This window comes from Onychostruthus taczanowskii, unplaced genomic scaffold (genome assembly GCF_017590055.1).
Source record: "Onychostruthus taczanowskii isolate IOZ18803 unplaced genomic scaffold, ASM1759005v1 scaffold49, whole genome shotgun sequence".
Classification (NCBI taxonomy): domain Eukaryota; kingdom Metazoa; phylum Chordata; class Aves; order Passeriformes; family Passeridae; genus Onychostruthus; species Onychostruthus taczanowskii.
In genome coordinates, this window is record NW_024502458.1 from 530,404 (window position 1) to 551,253 (window position 20,850).

Here is a 20,850-nt window from a genome sequence, read left to right on the forward strand (position 1 = left end):
CATACAGAAGATGAGACACAAACCCCGTGGACTAGTAAACTACTTGAAAAAAGGAGATGCTAAAGCCACAGGCAATTTTATTAGAGCATCTATCTTCCCAGTAATGATATTTTCCACTATCACCCTTCTCTCTTTGTAAGCTGCAGAGGGATTTCTCAACTGATTATAAGCTAAATAAATGGCTACACAGCATTTCTTTCACATTCTATACTGAAAATAGGACTTGCACTGAAAATGGACCATAAGGGAATCCAGCTAAATAGCCACCAACTGCCTATGCCATTCTCCAAGGGTTAGGCTACACTCAGACCCTTTTCCATATGTATTCTCTGCCTTAGGTTACTATTTCAATAGCTTCACACCAAAGTGTTTTGAAATAAAGCAACTGTGATCTTTTGGCTAATAAGTGCTAAGAAAGTCTTTGGTCTGAGACAACTGTACCCTGTTACCAACACAGGAATGCCTCTGAACTGTCAGCTTGGGGTGGTTTTGTCAATAGAGTATTGGCCTGTGTAATATAGAAAAAATTAAGTAATTACCCCTAGTAAATATACCCTCAATATCCTTGGTTTTATTAATTCAATTTGCCCTGGCACTCCCTGTCAAAATCACCATTTCTTTGAACAGGAAATGAGTAATCCCATATCCAACTCCATAGACAGCCACTGGCATTTACAACTGACTGCTATGGGATCACTCGTTGTTACAAAACTATGGATTTGTGCAAAAGCTTGCATCTACAGTATTTTTAAGTGATTGATACTGCTATGGTTTTCAGAAAATAAAGGTATTTTCTGCTATTGCTGATAAAGAGAATGGGTGGAGTACTTAAGATCCTTGGAAACCAGACAAACTACACTGGCAGAAGCAGCAGCAGAGAACAGCAAGAATTCCTGCCCATACAACATGTCAAGTAACATTTGGGGGGGAAAAAAAATCTCCATGATTTCAAGCTCACTCCACCACCCTACTCATATTACTTTTTTTGCAAGCCTAATGTCTGTTCTGAGGTTGTGGCTCAGAAATTTAACCTAAGATTATATTACAGAGAAGGGGTTTTCAAACTGCCAAAACAGTCCCCATATCTTCCCTACCAACTGCTATATCTACTCAGCAGGTGTCAAACCAATACTTGAATATAATAAATGAAAAGGATACCTGGGGGGGGGGGGGGGGAAAGTGGAACCTGGAGAAAATGAAATTTTAGACAGCTTTCAGTATCTGAGCATCTGAGGAAAACTGAAGCTTAAAAATTTGGCTCTGCCACAGATCCAGCAAGATGCAGAAGCATTACAGACTGGCTCTGCCACCAGGCTACGTGAAGTCTAGAAATCAGGTGCACTCACTCTGTCCAGAGATGCTCTTAACTCATTTGGCATAAAGCACACTTGCCTTTTAGTGCATCTGCCGTATACTATTTTCTGTGCCTAAAACTGGAGAGAATCATCAGATGGGGCTGTAGTAACATCAGAGAGAGAGAGAAAGTGGATTCCTGATATGCTGTCTCTTACCATTCCTACTTCCTAACCTAGGGAGATTCCTGAAACACAGATTAAAAAACCATAGTCAATTTCTCATTTTCTCAATTTCTCTCAATTTCTTTGCAGACATGACCTGCAAAGCATGAAATAAACAACATGATTTAAATTGAAAAAAAAAAATGTTTCACAACTTCAGCTGCTACTCAAGTCAAGCAGAGTGACAAGATAGATTCTGCAGAAAGTACTAGATAAGTCTCTTGGTCTAAACATAGCCATTTACTAAGAAAGGTAAGAGGGAAACAGCACTTGTAATGAGAGTTCAGTAAACTTCTCCTATCCTCAAGTTTTGTTTCATGCAAAGAGATGAGGCAAAAATAGATTACTAACATCTGTTATCATCAGGAAAGGCTAGCTTGAAGTAGAAAAGCCTGACAGGAAAGACACTTGGGATTTTGATTTTCTCCCTCTCTGCTGCTACACCCTCCATCCAGTCCTCCTTTCCCTTCTTCAGCTAAACTCCTTCCCAGCTTCTGTATGCACAGTACCAGCTCATGTCCACACACGTCTGTGCTAGTTAATGTATAAAATTGCCTTACCAGCAGCAGCGCAGCGAACAGATGATGAATTCCATTCCGACAAAATCAGCAGCAGGGGATTTCCAACACAGTTCAGATACTCAAAGAAACATGGGAAGCCCAAGATAACTGATTACTGAAACACAGCCTGAAATACCAGTAGCACTTTTCCAGAATGCAGCAAGATGCAACTTCTGGCAGGCAGAGTGAAAACCAGAAAAAGGTGCTCTTCTAGAGAACAGGCATGCATAGCTCATTCTTGAAAAGACAGCTGTACAAAAGAAAGAAAGAGGCTTTCTGCCTTACTTTAATCTATCAGAATAGCTTATCTATAGTTTCCTCCTCTTCTTTTAGGGTAGGACTGTTTAAAATCATAAAAAGCCTCCTCCCAACAAATGAAAAGTTAGCAACTATTTTGATAATGCTTTTCTCTATCTAGTTCTGCCTACCTTTCAAGTCAGTTTGGAAGCAAAGAAACAGTAATACCAAAACAATAAATAAGTAATGAGAATTATTTTTTCCAACCCTTCATTTTCTCTTTCACAACATTAATTCCAGTGACTCAGACATATTACAGTCCAAAACATCTGTTGTGTTTGTTGCTTTTTCTAAACCTTACTCTCTTTCTTGAAAAGTGTTGAAACAGTTGGTTTATACCTATTTTGTAAGATTTCATAAACTCCATTCATCATTCTGCTTATTAGACAAGTGGGAAAATTTCCCAGCCACAGAGTTTTAAAGCTCCACCTTGTGGAAGATGCCTAGAATATTCCAGTAGGCTTCAGGGGAAAAAAGGACTTCAAACCAAGCTTTCAATTAATGTGATATGCTTGACATTGGCATTTTCCATCAATCCCACAGTAAGATAACCTCTTAAATGGGTTCTGCACCAGCAGAAAAACAAGCAATGGGGGACTACCAATAAAACAAAAATAAATGGCTGTAACTTGAGTCCTGTGTCCAGTTCTGAGGCTGCACTGAAAAAAAAGACACTGAGGTGCTGGAGCATGTCCAGAGAAAGCTACAGAGCTGGGGAAGGGTGTGGAGCAAAAACATGATGAAGAGCAGTACAGGGAGCTGGGGTGGTTTAGCCTGCAGAAAAGGAGGCTCAGGGTGACCTTATGGCTCTCGACAAGGACCTGAAGAGAGGTTGTAACCAGGTGAGAGGCTGGTCTCTTTTCCCAGGAAAAGAGTGATGGGGCAAGTGCAAACAGCCTCAAGCTGTGCCAGGAGAGGTTCAGGTTGCACATCAGGAAGAAATCCTTCACTGAAAGGGTGGTTGAGCATTGAAATGGGCTGCCCAGGCAAGTAGTGGAATCAGCACATCCCCAGGGCTGTTCAAGAAATGACTGGACATGGCACTTCATGCTGTGGTTTAATTGGTATGGTGGTGTTTGATCTAAGGATGGACTCAATATCTAAAAATATTGAAATATTGAAATACTCTTTTCCAGCTTGAATGATTCTGTGAAAAGTTGGTTTTATCTTGTGGCAATGCAAGTCATCCTGCACTGAACCAGCTGATAGCACCAGCAATAGTCCAGAACACATCTTGCTATCACCTTGTTTGCTGGTTCCTGCGCATTGGACTTACTCTCTGTGCAAGCAGGAAAACAGGGAATCACAGACAGGCTCACCTGGATAAGGAACTGACAACCAAAGAATACACCAAACCCTGCCAGCAGGAATGGGTAAGTGGCTAACAGAACTTACCTTGCAATACTGCATTTACTAATGCAGTATTTTGTAATTTTACACAGGTGTTCCAAAATCTATTCACAGTCCCCCTCCAGCCACCTATTACAAACTCACTCAGCTGAAAGCTTGTGCTGAGACCAGCTTGGTGCACCCACATCCTGCTGCTTGTGCAGTCCCGGGACATTAAAGCACAGAGCTGGTACTGCCCTCTGCTGAAAGAGCCTGCATGGGAAAACTGTAGCAACATTTAGTCGATTTTTACTGCATCATATATGTACCTTGTTTTTCCTTCTTCCTGCAAGCCTTTACAATATCCAGGGTTCTGTTTCATTGTGATTTTTTTCCTGTTGCTTCTTCCCCATGAGGGCTACAGAGATGTCCCAGAGGTTTCCAAGTTTACATACTGTGATGCCAGAACACACAGGCTCAGAGATCAGAGCTGCTGCACTAAAGCACTGCAGACACAGCTCATGTCTTCAGCAATGTAAGCACAAACAGATAAAAACATTAAAAATAACAGAAAGTGAGGCATTCAAAAAATAGCCCTATAAAAATCTAATTTTTTCCTTTGTCATATGCACTACAGCAGTCATACAATAGTGTCATCAGACGTTCTTCTGTGTAGTAAACCCAAAATACTTGAAGAACATATATCCATATCCATTTAATACTTGGAATTAGTAAAATTACCATAACCAGTAACTAGCTATGAAGAGTAACCACATTCCTTTCTCTGATACGAACTTTGCAGTGTTCTGTTTTCGATCAGTTGCTCCACTTTGAGATTTAAACATTCAGAACAATCTGAAAATCTCAATACCTTAAGCACCGAAATACTGTACCAAAACTCAAAGTGCAGTGCTTTTAACAACAAAATAACATCTGGCTGAACTATACCTTTGCTCGGAACACAAAGGAGCGCCAGGTTTGGACGGCAGGGTCCCTAACAGAGCGAGAATTGGAGCGTGGCTCTCCACACCGCGGGAGGCGGCGCAGCCCGAAGGCAGCGGAGCACGGAGCGCTGCCGGCGCTGCAGAGGGAGCCCGCTGCCCGCAGCTGCCGGCTCCGAAAGGCGGGACCGTGCTGCCACTCACCGCAACCACCGGGCTGCCATCGGCTCCGTTTCCCAGCAATGATCGAATCGGAACGAAGTAACGAGCGATTGATTACTCGGCAGCCCAGGAGGAGAGGGTCTGACGTGCTGCTGCACGGTACCCTTTGAGTCGGTATGTTCAAAGAGGTGTTTGTTTTAAATTACACTCCATATTTTATTCTTCCTGTTCTCTGAGCTATACAAACTCCAACTCCGAATGACCTTTCCCTTTACACAGTGCTTCTGCGGAGGACATCCTTGGTTGTTCAGTTCACATCCTGGTTGGCCCCCCCTTAAAAAAAAACCCCAGCCTTTTATGGCAAGAAAAATGTTTGCAGCCTCCATGAAGTCCTTATGATTTTCACTGTTGATGGCTGTTACCAAAAAAGAGCCCAGATATAGCAGAACAAAATATTAAGTTTATTAACAGATTTTAAAACCAATGGAAGAGATTAAATATACCCCAGCACATAACCAGAAATAATGTACTTCACCTTTGCCCACTGTAATGTTTTGGATGAAACTATCAAGCTTTATTTTAAAAAAGAAAAAAACCCCTCACTTATACAGTTTTTCTTCCAAAATGCAGAAGTATATTTAAATTTTGTATAGTTCATGGAATAGGACCAAAATCACTGATAATAAAACACTGTGTATGGATGGGAGGCCAAAAGCCCAATTGTGTATTAACAATTACAAAGACTTTTTAAAAATTATATTCCACGGCAAATGTACCAGTAGTACCTGTCATCACTGACATGTGAAAGCTCCTTGTTTAAATTTAGCTTTGATTATTAGTCTTCATAAAATTAGAGCTAAAAATGTCTAAAAATGACACGATACATCGAAGTTTCAAAGCCCCTGTCCTCACTCTGAACCCCATATGAGCCTCTTGAAAAGGAAATTAATATTGAATTATGATTTTTTTACCCAATAATCTCCTTTTGCCCCCCTACCTTGCTTCAGCTACACTTGCGTGCACACACTGGGTGCAGTGGTGTGGATTAGTTTACTCAGAGCACTAATCACTGCATTCAAGAGGAGACAGACCCAGTTTAACTTATGTAACCTCATTACCAGCTGACTGAAGGAACACAGTGAAACTGAGAAAAGAAGTGCCTTTCGTAAATTGGTCGCAGGTTTGGGTTTTTTGAAGGAAGATAATATACACACCTTAAAAAAGAGATGCAACTAAATTGTTACTGTAACAACAGAAGCAATAACACATCTAGCCTAGTCCAAGTCAGTCTTGTTGAGATAAAACTGTATCGTGTTTCTAGCAATTTCTTCCTTAGAAATCAAGAGCATTACAGCTAGATTATCTCTTGGAAAGCCCCAAGTGCTGCCACTTGCTTTGTCACTACAGCACTCTATCTTCCTGCTTGGCAGCCTCACCATACATTATCATCTCTTACTCAGCTGCCATAGGCTCAGTTCTTTGGTGGGGAGTTACTGTGCCTGCTGAACTACTTAGTCTGCAAGCATACAAAGAGCATCCATAGCATCAAAGGGCCGGCAGGAACTGACCTTTTTTTTTTTTTTTTTTTTTTTTTTTTTTATCCACAACTTCAATTAGATTTATCAGCCTACAGACTACAAATACATTAAATTCCAAAGATCCCTTCAAGAAACCACAGGAGAGACCTGTCTGCCCATGGAAACACACCTTCTCCATCATTAATAATTAAAACAGCAAAACTTCATAAAGGCAAGGCTGGACTCAGGCTGCCCAGCTGTACTGGGCACTACATGCAAAAGGAATAATTACAGGAAGACTGTTCCAGGCAAAGTACAAGAACTGGGCAGAAAGCTCAGAACCATGAGAAATTCATGCCTGTTTCATCTTACAATAATAAAATGAGACAAGTTTATTCATCTCCACTGTTCACAGAAATTACAACCCGCAGAGACTGGGGACATGGAACAAAATGCATCAATTTGCCATAATAATGCACTCTGACAGCAACACACATACCGTGACCTTTAATCCATGTAGGCCTCTTCTGGACATTAAAAGGGACGTTGGAAGCATGGACTGCAATGACAGATTACATGAGCATCGTTGACAAGTCTTCCTATGTGTTGCATCATTTTCATCTATTTAATAACCAAAGACATCAAATTATTCTGTTGCCGCTTTCCTGACTGAGATTTCATGCAAAGTGCAGTTATGCTTATGGTATCCACAGCTCTCAACTATATTAAAGGAGGAAATTCCAGCAAAGGAGGTGATTAAGCAGTTAAAAAAATATGAATCCTTATTTGTAACACTGTGACAAAATTTGACCACTATAATTTAAAATAACCAATCAGAGCAAACTTCCTAAATGAAAGGATCTGGACAGAAAACTAATTTCCTTGGAAACTTATATCCATGCAATACACAGAAATTATAATAAATATAATGGAAAGTATTTCTGAATTTATTGATATAACAATGTACAGAAAGAAAACATTTTTCTCCTTAATTAGCATGCTCCCTCTATCTGACCTCTGAGATGTTTTTTAGGAAGCCTAAGAAGACCAAAATATTCTGGAATGCTGTTCTTGCCCAATGCTAGAGGAGATTTATAACACAGGCAGTTGAACAGGCAGGCTAGTCCATGGTTTGTCCTTTCACATCTACATAGGTAAAATAACTGAAGGCAGCTGAAGAAGATCTGACAGCACACTCAGTTTCCTCTTAAAGAACAGGAAATCCATGTTTTGGTTCTCTTGAGTCAAACTGTTCAGAAAGACGTCAACACACACAAAAAAAAGGTAAACATGTGGCCTGCAATGATATGAAAAATTTAATATTCAGCCTTTTTATGCACTTGGAGAATTTAGGTATTCTTCTGAATGTACATTCGCATTTATTTATTTCCTGCATTATCTACAGCATTGCACGTAGAGAAGCAGCTGGACTCTGGAAATTCAGCTTTTCTCTGCTGCTTTTCATCTTAATGTTATATAATGGACCAGCTTTTATAGTGTGACTGCCACCCTTGTCTTCAGTGTCCTCTTTACAGAGTTCTCTGTTTTTTCTACAGTAACTTACACCACAAGATCAGTATCTCATCATAAAATCTCTTGTGTCTAGCTAACTGGCAACGTCAGCATTATATCCTTAACAGAAATGACCTAATCCATCTTATTCTGCATTGAAAGTAGAGGACTCCTCAGTTATCTTCAAATATGTGACTTTAAACATACTGCAGTTATCAAAGGCAAACACACACCCTTTGGGTTGCTGGGAAACAGCACTTTTCTAGTTTGCCTGGTTTAATACAGGATATACACACCTGCAGTACAGCACAATGACAGGAAAATCAAGTTGATTTTCCCAAAGTATTATTTTCTCTGATAAAAAATTCCCAGATGCACTAAGCTATTTTCACCTATGGTTCCTTCCACCCCCCATGACTACAGTATATTTGATTCTCTAAGTTATTTTACTTGAGTCGTCATTATGACGGTTCAAAAAAAAAAAAAACCAACCAAAACCAACCCAAAAAAACATTATCAGCCACCAAGGTTGAGCTATTTAAATCTGGCATGTGTTACTCTTTCTGAAAAGCTCTCTCACTGACCAGCTGACCAGCATAGTAATACTTCTCATCCACAGACAAAAAAAGGACCTTCCAAAATGTGCACTTTCCAAGGCACTTCTCCTGCTACATAGAGAGTACAAAACCATACCCCCACAAAGGCAGAAGAGAAATACGCCTCACTTCTCCTTACACCTTAAATAAATGTCTCACATACTGGCCTCAAAATCACCCTTCAACCCATACAGTAAAGCTCATCAAGGTCCCAGGCCTCAAAAAACGAAACCATACAAGCAAATTTACAAGTTGAAAAAGAAACTAACATTGTACATGGAATAAACAGAAAAAACACTCACTAGAGCCACTGTAAAGATGTTACAAAACAAAACACTGAACAGATAAGCATGATTAACATGTACTAGTCATCACCAAAAAGTCAATAAATAAAATACATTCAGTAACATTTCATCAATTTGCTGTATAAATCCATAGTGCAGGAGTCAAATCTAGAAATTAGGTAGAAGTAGTTGGGATGTTTCAGAAGGGAATTTAAGAAACTATCTTCCCTCCAGCACACCATGTATATCCCAAGCTTTTTCCACATAAAATTAATTATTTCCACATTTAGAATGTCTCCCTTTCTTGCTTAGAGACCTGTAAGAGGGATATCACAATATTAAAGGTCTGCCATTATGGTTTTTTTCCTCCTAGCTTGCACAGACCCTTTACTTACATAAGTAATTAGTTTACTGTGGAAATTTTTCCCAAAGGGGTAAATTGTATTTTAATAACGTATTCTAGCACCAACACATTTTGTGGGAAAGCAATTGATTTGAATAAAATACAGAGACAAACAGCATACTCAGTGATTACTGCTGCTGTTCTGACTTCCAGGTTAATAAAAATTTGACCACTGTGCACGCAGCACGAAGAGGAGGTGTATTAGTTCACATCTCAGGAGACTTAGCCCAGCCTAATGTAACTTTTATCTGTTGTGCAACACAGCTGCAGTTCAGACAGCCCCTTCACACAGCCACAAAAACTAATGCAGGAAGTCCTCCACTTCCTCTCATTATCATTACACTTCCAGAATTATACTTGCAATAGAAGCAGCAGCATCCTTCTTATGAGCATGTGTCTTCTCAATTTGCTTGAGGCTGCACAATGTTCCTTTGGAAATGTGTTACTTAGAGATCCAAAGCACAACACCCCCCATCTTCTCTAAGTGTGCCTGGGACACACAATATTCACCTCCCAAGGTCATTATGAGGGATACCATTTATAAATTGCTAAGCTTAAGAAGCTGCACAGTTCTGCATAGCTGTCAGTTTAGGGCAGCTGCTTAAACCCAGGGCAGCAGCAGCGAGGGCAGAGCTTCCCCTTCTTAAAGGTCTTGGTTCCCTCGCAGAAATCTCACTGCCTCATGAGAAACACCTCGCACATCAGGTGACATTCTTACTTAACAGCAGAAAGATGGCTTTAAATTAAAAAACTGAAGGGCAATTCATCGATTGGTCAGCAAGAGATGAATGCATATTTCAGATCCTTAATATTAGTGGTGGCCTTCCTCTTAAAGAAACTCCTTAGGTGGAAATCACTTCTTTAGATAATAGAATCTTTCAAATTATTTCCTTCTCAGGGACTGCAAAAACTGTTTGTAAAGATGCAGTAGTCCACAGCAGAGGGAAATCACCCTTGAAAACTCAGTCATGAATAATACATTTAAAACATGTATTACCTAACAGGCAAATGCATTACAGATTTAAAAGCCAATAAGTGAAATTAGAAGGTTGTTTGTTTTTTTTAATGAAAATCAGGGCACTGTGTTTTCTGGTGATGACTAAACACAAGTGACAAACTAGCTTTAAATATGAAGTTTGCTGTTATAGACCTCTTCACAGACAAGCATGTCCCAGACCTCTGCAGAAAAATTATTAGTGAAAAATGTGTTCATAGTTATCACGTTACCACAGTAAAGAAACAATAAGAAACTCAAAGCCTGAGCAACAACGTAGATGGAAATCTAAGCTGAAGCCACAGGACCCAGGAGTGTCACATTTCCTTCCCTCAGACTCAGGCCTGGATATTCTAGGCAAAATAAACCCATCCAGGATGGTAAAGCATGCCTCTTTGACAAACCTGCTGCATCACTGCTGTTTTCAGAGGCTTCCTTGAAAATGTGGTGTAAGGAGGAGATCTATCTACCCTGAAAAGTAAAGTACTCAAAACACTGTTTAGAGCTCTCTATTGTAAATGCTGCCAGAACTCATTTAACTTATTGTAATGCCAGATGTAGCTTTAATTCCTGGTAGTGTTTCACAGATAACTTAGAAACAAAATACAACAGTAGCTCTATTGCCAACTCTTGCTTACTTTTAAAAAATGTATAAACAAGCCAATCTGAATTGAAATCACTGAGTTTCAAGACATCGTCCTCACTACCACTATCACTTATTTCATGGGCTACCACAAGTGTTATTTCTTATTAACCAGTCAGTCAAAAGATAAGCATTTTTGACAGTGCGGCTTAGTGAAAACATGACTTTTTTCCCTATTTCAGGGAAATATTCCATTTATGAAGTATAATTTTTCAGAAACCCACATAAAAATATCTGAATGGTACAGAAATGTCAAGGTTGTTTCTTTAAATGGTTTGCTGGTAATTTTTCCTTTTAGCTGGAACCAAGAGTGCTTGAATTCTTCACTACTATGCACAATACTCATTCTGCAGGTTAGGCTAATACCCAAGCAAAAATTTCCCTATTAGACTGAAGAGTATGAAATGTACACAGAATACCCATTTTTAAACCTTTTCAATGTGATTTGCAAGACTCCTTCTAGCAGCTGAAAACTTTAAGTAATTTTTCTGACTCCTGGTCTTGCTTCAGCAGTGCTGCTGTAGCAGTGGATGTAGGTTATCAGCCATCCCCGAGGTGCTGTGCTAGCAATCACTGCAGAACCTACACCTACAAAGTTTCTCCAAAATCAACAAGTGAGAGCAAAGCTCACAGAGATAACTATATCCATACTGCCCAATGGAAAACAAACTGCAACCTATGTACCCCAGTCTTACACTAAGGAGAGAAAACACTTTGAAATCCAAGCACAGCCTGGAGTAACTGGTGGCAAGCCATTTCCTATATTCAAGGTGTGCTGATTTTCTGGTACCAGGGTCTGTGTGCAAAAAAAAAAAAAAAAAAAAAAACAAAAAAAAAAAAAAGTAATCCAGGGGAAAGAACTAACAAAAAAAAGTTCATTTATCCCTTAGCCTATCTCCATATTTATCATATTTACCAATACTTTAATCCTATCAGCAGCTTAACAAGCTGCAGACTAATTATCTCAAGGATATCACTATATGTGAGTCTTTAAAATATCAGCAGTTCTCTGCCTGAAAGTTACCATTTTAGAAATGGTAAGTGAAAGACAAAAGGGAACCATAGAGAGGTCTGAAGTCTGGCATGGTAATGGCCAAATTCAAAATAAAAATCCATCTCTCTTGGAGTCCGAAACAAGCTGTCTGTAGAGACAGCAAGAAAATCTGAAATCCAGTTAGTCACATCAAGAGCAGCTCCACTTGTTAAGTAAATAATTTTATTCCATGTTCACCAGCATTTCTCAGTAAATTCTCCTAGCAAATATTTATAACAATATGGACACAACAGAATTCTCTCCCTTGCCCCCTCTGGAAATATCGGAAGACTTAACTGCAAAGAGCAAGTTTAGAGGTATTTTATCATCCTCACCAGAAATGGTTCTTCAAGGACTCAGAGAGGGTGGAGAGCAGATAACTTTTCACAGTCTTGTCTCTGTGACAGGCCTATAGCACATGTTCATCACAAACAAATCCAGACTTTGGAAGGCTTTGGTGGAGTAGGTGCACAGATGTTCCTCCAAGCAACTCGGGCAAGAAATAGACTGATTCATCATCAACAAGAAACTCTAAGCTAAATAGAACTTAAAATTCAGGAGTTAATCACAGCACCACCGTTATAAACCCTGCTGAAGGACCCTGGCTAATGAAGAAACAACAATTCTCAACACAATACATAGTGTATTTCAGGTTTCTCTCTTGAGCTTGACCAAGCAGGCCAAGGAATGCTGAGAACAGTAGAAAAATCTATGTGGCTTGTTAAAACAGGGATTGTCCTTTTTCACTGGCTAATGTAATCCTTTCCCTCTAATTTTAGTTAGCAAGAAGGTGATATTTAAATAAGCAGCTCCAGGCAGTACATTTCTCTTAGAATTATCATCCGGCATTGATTTGTTTTTGGTAATTGCCTTTGGACATTCTAGAACAGCAGACATCATGAAATATACACCAATGAAAAAAACGAAGAGTTTTTCAGACAGCCTAGTGCACACTTATCTGGTACTGCAAGTAATTTGTCCTCTTGTTTGTATCTGAAAGCAATGTTCAGCTGGGGGAAAAGCATTTCAGAGTAAATGGCAGGCCTAGCATAATCATAGCCATTAGCATGAAACCTGCACCATTAAACCATATTTATGGGGAAAGGGAAAAAGTGTCCAACAGTTTTGTGAGGTTTGTAAAACATTATCAGTAGGAATTTAAGAGCCGCAGGTTTGAATTACAAACACTGGAAAACCAACACACCAAATCTTACAATGTACAGTGATTTTGGAGCTTTTTCATTTTCAGTGTGAAAATAATGCAGAACTACCTACCATGCACTCACCTGCACAGAAAAATGCTCTGGTGCAACACAAAGTTTTTGAAAAAGTTCATGTTGTGAATCTGAAACTTGGCTCAAACTCTGGTAGGGCAACAAAAGACACTCATCCAACAGCTGCTGGCTGTTTTCATCACAAGGAAATGCCTCCAGTTTGCAGTTGTGTTCTTTCACAGCTGCACAATCCCCATGAATCCATACAGCAGGGCATAGCACAAACCTGTAAGGCCACAAATAATGGAGTTTCACCTCTCCCTCTACACTCCTGCACCAGGAGCATGCAGATGGCAGGTGCTTGCACACTGGGAGCTTCCCTGCTTCACAGCTTTGGATGGCTCTGGAGATAGCACTGGCTTTAAACACCCATTGGCCTCAAGTGAGACAATCTGGTTGTGCTTTGTTATTCTAATATATGGATTTGCATAGCATTCCTGAAATATTTTGCTAAAAATTGACTACTTACACTTAGTTTTCTAAACAGCACTGTCCTCCCAGTCATTAAACACCTGGTGGAAATCATACTCCAGCTTTTATATTCCATTACTCGTGAGGAACAATTTCTTATCAATCATCAGGAAGCACTGAATTACCAGCCTGCATTCCACAGTGTAAAGACTGCATTGTAGAATTGGGTGAAGTAGTTCTCCATGTTTTTCCTAAAATTATTTCATCCCACAAACATGAACTATTCCGTCTCCAGATCTGAAAACAACATGTGACACTAATCACAGATTTTCCCTAGTAGAAAGCTACAAAGCATCATTATCACATCCTTCAATTAAGGACAGGGTGTTCTACTTCCCTAACAGTGTAAGATTTTGCCCGATAAATAACTACAAAGCATCACTACTGCATCCTTTAGTTAAGGTTACAGGAGCTTGCTTCCTTAATGGTGACTAACCAAACAGTACGTAAGCTACAGGAAAAGAGCACCATTCCTCTCTCCTGCTACCTGCAGATTTGATTAATGCTAAGAACCTGTTATTGTAATCAGACAGCAAACTGCAAGACAAGCTCAGATGTGTGCCTGGTCTTGCAAGAACCAGCACATTTCTTCTGCCGTCAGTCTTAATACATAAAATACTCACATCCCAGTTCAGAATTTGGGAGTGCAAGTTTCTGCAAGAGTGCTACAAGGCTCTTTCACTTTAATTTTATCAGGAGGCAATACTGACCACCAGAGCTCAACATACATACATACATATATATATACACATATATATATATATATATATATATACACACACACATATATATATATCTAAACCAGCAGTCCCAAATGCTCCTGAGCAACAGCATTGGTATTTGCAATACCAGAAGCATTATGCCACCATCCTTGAAAGCAGAAAGCCAATATTTTGCTGACAACCAGATGAGACTACAGAAGAACTACTCTCTTCAAGTGATGCCTGTGCTCTGTTCAGATGGGATACTGAGCTTTTCTGAGTGGCAAGATACCCGAAAAAGAAAAGATATTATCCTTAAAATAAAGATCCCACTAAAGTTTGCCTGATGGAAGAATTCAACTTTTCTTCTTAGCAAAACAGTTGTTTTTGGAAGTACATAAAAACAGTTCTAATTGATGATGCACTGCTTTTTAGAGTTAGCTTCAGTTCCAATTAAATCACAAGTGGCATGGCTGGGAGCACAGTATTTTCTGCTCTGCTGGGTGGCTGGGGTCCAGGCCATCTGCGTGGAATGCAAGGCAGGACATTCCACCCTTCCGCCAGCAAGTCCAGCGGTGCCAGCCGCTCCTGCAACCCGCCAAGGGGACAGGGAGGGATCTTCTTTTGTTTTCCTTATTTGTTTATTTGCTTTACTCTGGCAGCAGGCAAAGGGCTCTTCTCTTGCCAAGTTCATTACTATTGTAAAGTGTTCCCAATTACACTGAGTAAAGCACTACAGTGAGGAGGGAAAAAACCAATTTTAAAGTTTACAATTAAGCTACAGAACTTTTTAAGGCCTGATTTCAGGAAACAGGTGGGAGCTGGATTTAGCATATCTTTCCCAAGTGCTCAAATCCACACACATCCCTCATTCAAAATATTTCTTTCAAATTTTTCAGTAACTTTTTTGTTAAATTAAAGAATCACGCACGTTCTATCAGTGTCTTCATTTACTAGTCTTCTGCACCCCCCTTCCAAACAACTTCCAAAACTTCAAAGTTTCATGCTTAGATGTGGGAGTTACTCAGCCATAGGTGATATAATAACTACTATTTTCCAAAATGATGATCACTTTGTTATTATCAACATGAAAAGGCATGCCTGTATCTTTTTGGCCCCCATTAACTTTCTCCCTCATCCCACAAAATTCTTGTCCCCCACTCACTGAGTACAGACAGAAATTGTTGGTGGAGCATCTTAGTCTCCTAAAGATGACAGACTAATCAAGCTGCAATATTCTACTACTGGCATAACAGATTCAGGAGAATCACATAATCATTTTTCTCAGTGGCACCACAGCCTAAATCAGCCTTCTTTGTATGACTGTACTCTGAGGGAGTGAAAAGTGCTACTTAAAAGCTTAGAAGACAAGATTACAACCTCCAGTTTTATCACTCTGGACATCAAGTTGACTGCCACAGCCATACAGAGTATATGCACAGACTAAGTTCCGTCTCACATACAACTCAGCTGTTCTGTGTCTACTCTGCAATTAAAATGTCACATGTTTGCCTTTGAAGAGATTTTATTTACTTACTTGTCTCTTATGTCTAATTTCCAGTCCCAGAATTTATCTGTCATTCTCCCACTTCTCAGATCAGTCAGTACTGTATCAGCCAGGTCTAAGCTGCAAAAGACAGGGGACCTTTTTCTCCAAGAACGAGGAATCCATTCCCCCGTAGTAACTAGTTCTCCAAGCACAGCAAGACATATTACAGAACTGCACTGTGACATGCAGAAGCAAGGTGCCCCTTCAAAGATAAAGATAATCAAACAAAACACAGCACTTGTTTGAAAGGTGTTATTTGCAAGTCCCTTCTGCATAGCTGAAGAGCAAAGCATTTGCTTCATATATTAAGAAGAGGTAGAAGACCTGAGCATGGCAATAACCATTATATACTAAGGAAGTGCTGAACATCCCACAAAAATCCCTGTTTCTCCAAATACATGAAGTTCCAGCAGCCAGGAATTAAATCCAGAAGTCTTCCATTGTTCTTTCACTGTGAAAAGAATTCACAGTTACTCTTTAGTACAAAAGGAAGCAGTAAGATCAGAAAATCACTAATGTCAATGCTTAATCGATACCCGCTGAGGAAAAGAGATGAGAAGCAGGAGAATAGGAATAGCATGAAAAGCAAGCACACATCCTCTGCTTCCTGAAGTGAAACAAAAGGCACCAAACCTAACCAGGCTGCTGCAGGCCCTGTGCCCAGCTCATACCTGCCACGCAGCTCCTGCCCACGAAAACACGCCAGACACGAGCATTTCAAAGATTGAACATTAGCCTTCCGTGAGATGTCCCCACATTTCTTAGCAGGAAAGGAACAAGAAAATGGACTGCTGTCTAAATCTGTTTACCTAAAATAAGCCATCCTTACTTCAACACTCCCTCCCTACCCCGAGGGATTTAAGAAGCATGCACTGCCATGATCTGACAAGATCCAATAAACCGGACAGCCTCCCTCTCGCTTGCACAAGGACACAGCTGCTCTGATGTCTCATCTAGGCCTTGTGTGTCCAAATGTCGCCTGTACCAGCTCAGCCAGATCTTTATTTCAGTAGCAAGTGTTACACATTCCTCTAATCAAGGCTGCAGTTAGACCCACAGGCAGATAACCAAATCCTGAAGGCTTCTTCTCACACAAAAAGATTCAGTAGGGCTGGCGCACTGTCCCTTTCCAGCTCCTCTCTCTCTTACAGTAGCTCTGCTAAAACTTGATGCACTTCCCAAGCAAAACTGCCACCAGCTAATCTCTAAAAGCCACCAGCACTCTCCCCCTCCCCCCTAATGGATCCATCCACAGAACAAAACCAGCTGCTCCTGATAAACATACATGGCTGCATTTCACAATACACTGGGGACCTCTAAAGCACTGTGCCTGAGCACAGCATGCTTGGTCCTGTAACAAGTGTATTAAGACACTGCCCCTTGCATGCTGGAAGCACAAATATTACTGGGAAAATGTGCACAAAATCAGAAATTTTAGGCATGAACTGAGTCACAAGAAATTTACTCTGAATGGCAGCTAGGTAAATTCAGGGTGAACAGAATTAGTCATCTTCAGTGAGTCACACAAAACAGTACCATTTGCAAAGAAAGCAAATTAAGAACATTCTGTTATAATTGATTTTAGTGAAAAACTTGATGTCATTTCATAGTAAGTGCATATATTTTGTAAGTTCCATGCTAGATTTTTACATACCAAAACATCTGGCTGAGCATGTGGCAACAGACACTATGTGATGCACATCCTACTTCCTAACCTCCCTCTGGTGCCCTGGCCAGCATGAGTTTGCCATCTGTGGCACTAAGAGAGGGAGCACATTTACTTTATTCATCTATAATCACATATTCAATAAACAGGATTTCAGACCTAACAGCTGCCCCCAGCAATGGGCAATGTGTTATTTCTAAGTCAGTCCCTTACCAAATGATTGCATGTGACTATCCACAAAGGGAATCCATGCCTGTCCCCTGGACACACAGCATCCCAGAGTACCAAGTGTTATGTCAGCACAAAAAAAAAAAAAAAAAAAAAAAAAAGACAGGCATAACTGAGTTTTTTGCTGTTACCATAGAGGGTGACAGAACACAAAAGAAATTATACAGAATGACTCCAATTTGCATTCACTTTGCCATGGCAAAGTAACTTGCATATAAGAGAACCAATCTAATTTTAGCAAAAAATACGCTGATGTACAAACTATTCTTCAAATAATGATAATCAAGTTAGAAAGCCTAAGTCTCAGTCAGAAACTACATCTATGGAAAGTGTGCTAGAGCATCTGTTGAAGCATATGAACCACATTAGCATGCCCCACCACCCCATAAAATCACACACGTACATACAAACCATCACCACAAACTCTCGTGAAACCTGCAGCAATTAAACAGCATAACCAGCAAGCTGACATGCAGCTTGTTTCTGCAACTGCCCTGGCCCCTCTAATCTTCTGCTTGCCAGCTCTGCCATCCTGACTGATTACACTTTGGTACCAGACTTGAAGTTACTTTTCTCCCACCAAACAGAAGCATGTTCTGTCAGTGACATTTCTGGCTCCACAGTTGTAGCAAATGTGAAGAACAACTTCACAGACATTGGAACAATTATTTCTCAGAGGATATAGTACTTAACTGAAAATGGATTATTTTAGCCTGTTTTATAGAAAAAAGGCTTCATCTTGTCTAGCACATAACAAGTTTCCATAGCACCTAATGACACAGTTCCACTAATACATCAAGCCAGCAAACTGTCACTACCACCCTTACAATTGATCACACTCCCCCCTCTATCACTCCAATCTTCCCTCTGTGCCTCTCCCATGCAGAGGTACTTGTGCAGCTGTATAGTGAATTGGATCAGGAATTGATCCTAACTGAAATAAAATGCTGTTTTCTTTCCATTAGTTTTAAGCTGCATCACTGGTAGCAGGATCCAATTCCCAAGCACTCAAGCACTTGAGCTGGCAAAGAGAGGAATAAACAGCTCCAACAGCGAGAGGAGGGCACTTCTCTCAGCAGTCCCAAAGTGCTCAGGGAACTATGTCATAAATTGCAGTGTCTTTGTGTGATAGCAAGAATTTTGTTATAGGATGCTGTGGTGCTTTTTATAAAGACCTGCTCCTCCTTGTAAAACTATATCTTAAGTTCAGTTCCACAGAAAATCTTCAAGGTTGTCTTTAGAGATTCTTCACTCATTACTTCAGCTTCAGTTGTTTCAGTTGTTGTCTCTCTTCTGGAGTGAAAGTAAAGCATATGTATTAGAAAATTATGTAACGTGTAGTAAGCAGAAGATACCAGAGGAGATATTTATGCCAAATCTGAAAAATTTAGGAAGATTGACAGTTCTTTTCACCTCTCTTCTCACCTTTTCCAGAAGAGAAGGTTTTAAAAACAGAGGAAGGATCACAGTAGAAATGATGGGGCACAACTCCTGATGTTGCCAGAGCTGCTGGGCTGAGGCTCTTCCAGCCCATGGCTGTGACTATGGCAGGCATGGTGGTACCAACATTTATGTAGGATGGCCCATTATTGCAACTGACAAAACAAATATATGCTTGTTTTGTCTGGCGAGGAAAATTCTCCTTCTCCTCCAAGTGATCCACCTCATTTCTCAATTCTCAATATCATAAAAGCAATTTAATGTTTTTATATTTTCAATTCCATGTTGAGAATTCGACATTTACCTCCTCCAGTCTCAGTCATGAAGAGTAGCAAGACATTTGTTAGATGGTGCTTTTTCTGCCCAGCTGGATGGATACACTGAGAGAGGGAAAAGCCACGTACATGAGACAAATTTTTATTGATGTTGATTTTATGCTATAATTTTATACTTTTCATATTTCAGTGTGCTAATGTTTTGTTCAAAATAAATCTCAATGATACAAAATGACGAGCTAAACCTAGCATTTAATTTTCCAAATAGTACTTGCATATTCTGCATTTTGATACATATGCTAATACCTACTAATTAGAATCATAACAAAGACTTTAAAGATAGGAATTAGGGAGAGGAACTTTCCAAACCCAAATTGATTCGTTATATGACAAAACAAACATTAGAACCACTTCTTCTGTATAATGATGCAAAATATTCTCACAATATGAGAATTGGAGGAGAATTCTAATAGGAAAAAAATTTAAAAACCTACATGCTATAAATTTGCCTTTTCATTATGTTCAGACTCAAACACTGCTAAAATTAAAAAATACCATCTATATTTTGTCATAGCTCAAAAAAACAAGAGATAGCACAGATTCTGTGTGATACAGTACAAAGTCTAGGTAGGGTATTAGAAATTAGACAAACACCATGCAAGGACTTACTGCTAAAACCAATCCTGCAGTATTATGGTTAAATTCTCCATAACAAAAATTAGTCTTATTGTTTTAGAGCACTTAAAGGACCAAGGAAGCTTTTACGTTCATGTGCTTTTTTACAAAGATGAAGGCATATTTTACTTTTTATCAGCACTGCAACTACATTAGCTTAAGAGGCTGTTTCATAGAAGCCTACAAAAGATGAAACAATATGATTTCATTGAATGGGAAGATCCTAATCAGTACCTTGTATTAGCAATTTAATACTAAAGACCACCGAGACAGACCTAGAAGTTAAAATCCATCATCTTTCTAGGAAAACTCCTTTGATACATTCTAAAAGCTCCTGCCTTTGTACTAACAATAAAATTCTGTCAATCATTCTGCTTTTAGATTAAACTTATAAGCAAAATTATGCTCACTAGAGATATATTAATATATGCTGAAATTCTGAGAAGTATTTCAGCATGGCAGGAAAACGGTGTCACACTATTAGAATTGCAGATTATGTCACCTTTTAGCAAGTGACCAGGCCACTCAGAAGTGCTTGGCAATAGAAGGAGGCTTGTTTTCACAGTAGTTAACGCTTACTTTACGGCTAATCCATCTCAACTTTGCAGGCTTGCTTACCTCAGCAATCTGCACCTTTGAAATAAGTAATGGGAGAAGTTTATATTCCTGTTCCAGACTGCTGCTTTCAGTGTTTGTGCGAGTTCATCTGCGGGTACACTGCTCAACAATGACAGGGTGAGCATTCAAACTGCTACCACACTGACTACCTTCTTCTTGCTATGA

At 39.7% G+C, this 20,850-nt stretch overlaps 1 protein-coding gene across 2 annotated transcripts in view; it reads right to left on the reverse strand.

Moving 5' to 3' along the window:
* The window catches only part of MOB2 (MOB kinase activator 2), a 109,576-nt gene that overhangs the window by 72,335 nt on the left and 16,391 nt on the right, over positions 1–20,850 (reverse strand). Inside the window, exon 1 of one of the 2 annotated variants that reach the window (XM_041415041.1) lies at positions 13,075–13,139. The exons of the other annotated variant lie outside the window; for it this stretch is intronic. Within the exon in view, the coding sequence (XP_041270975.1) occupies positions 13,075–13,124 (50 nt within the window). The 5' untranslated portion in view covers positions 13,125–13,139. Of the gene's footprint in view, positions 1–13,074; positions 13,140–20,850 lie in introns of those variants that run through there. 2 annotated transcript variants of the gene reach the window in all.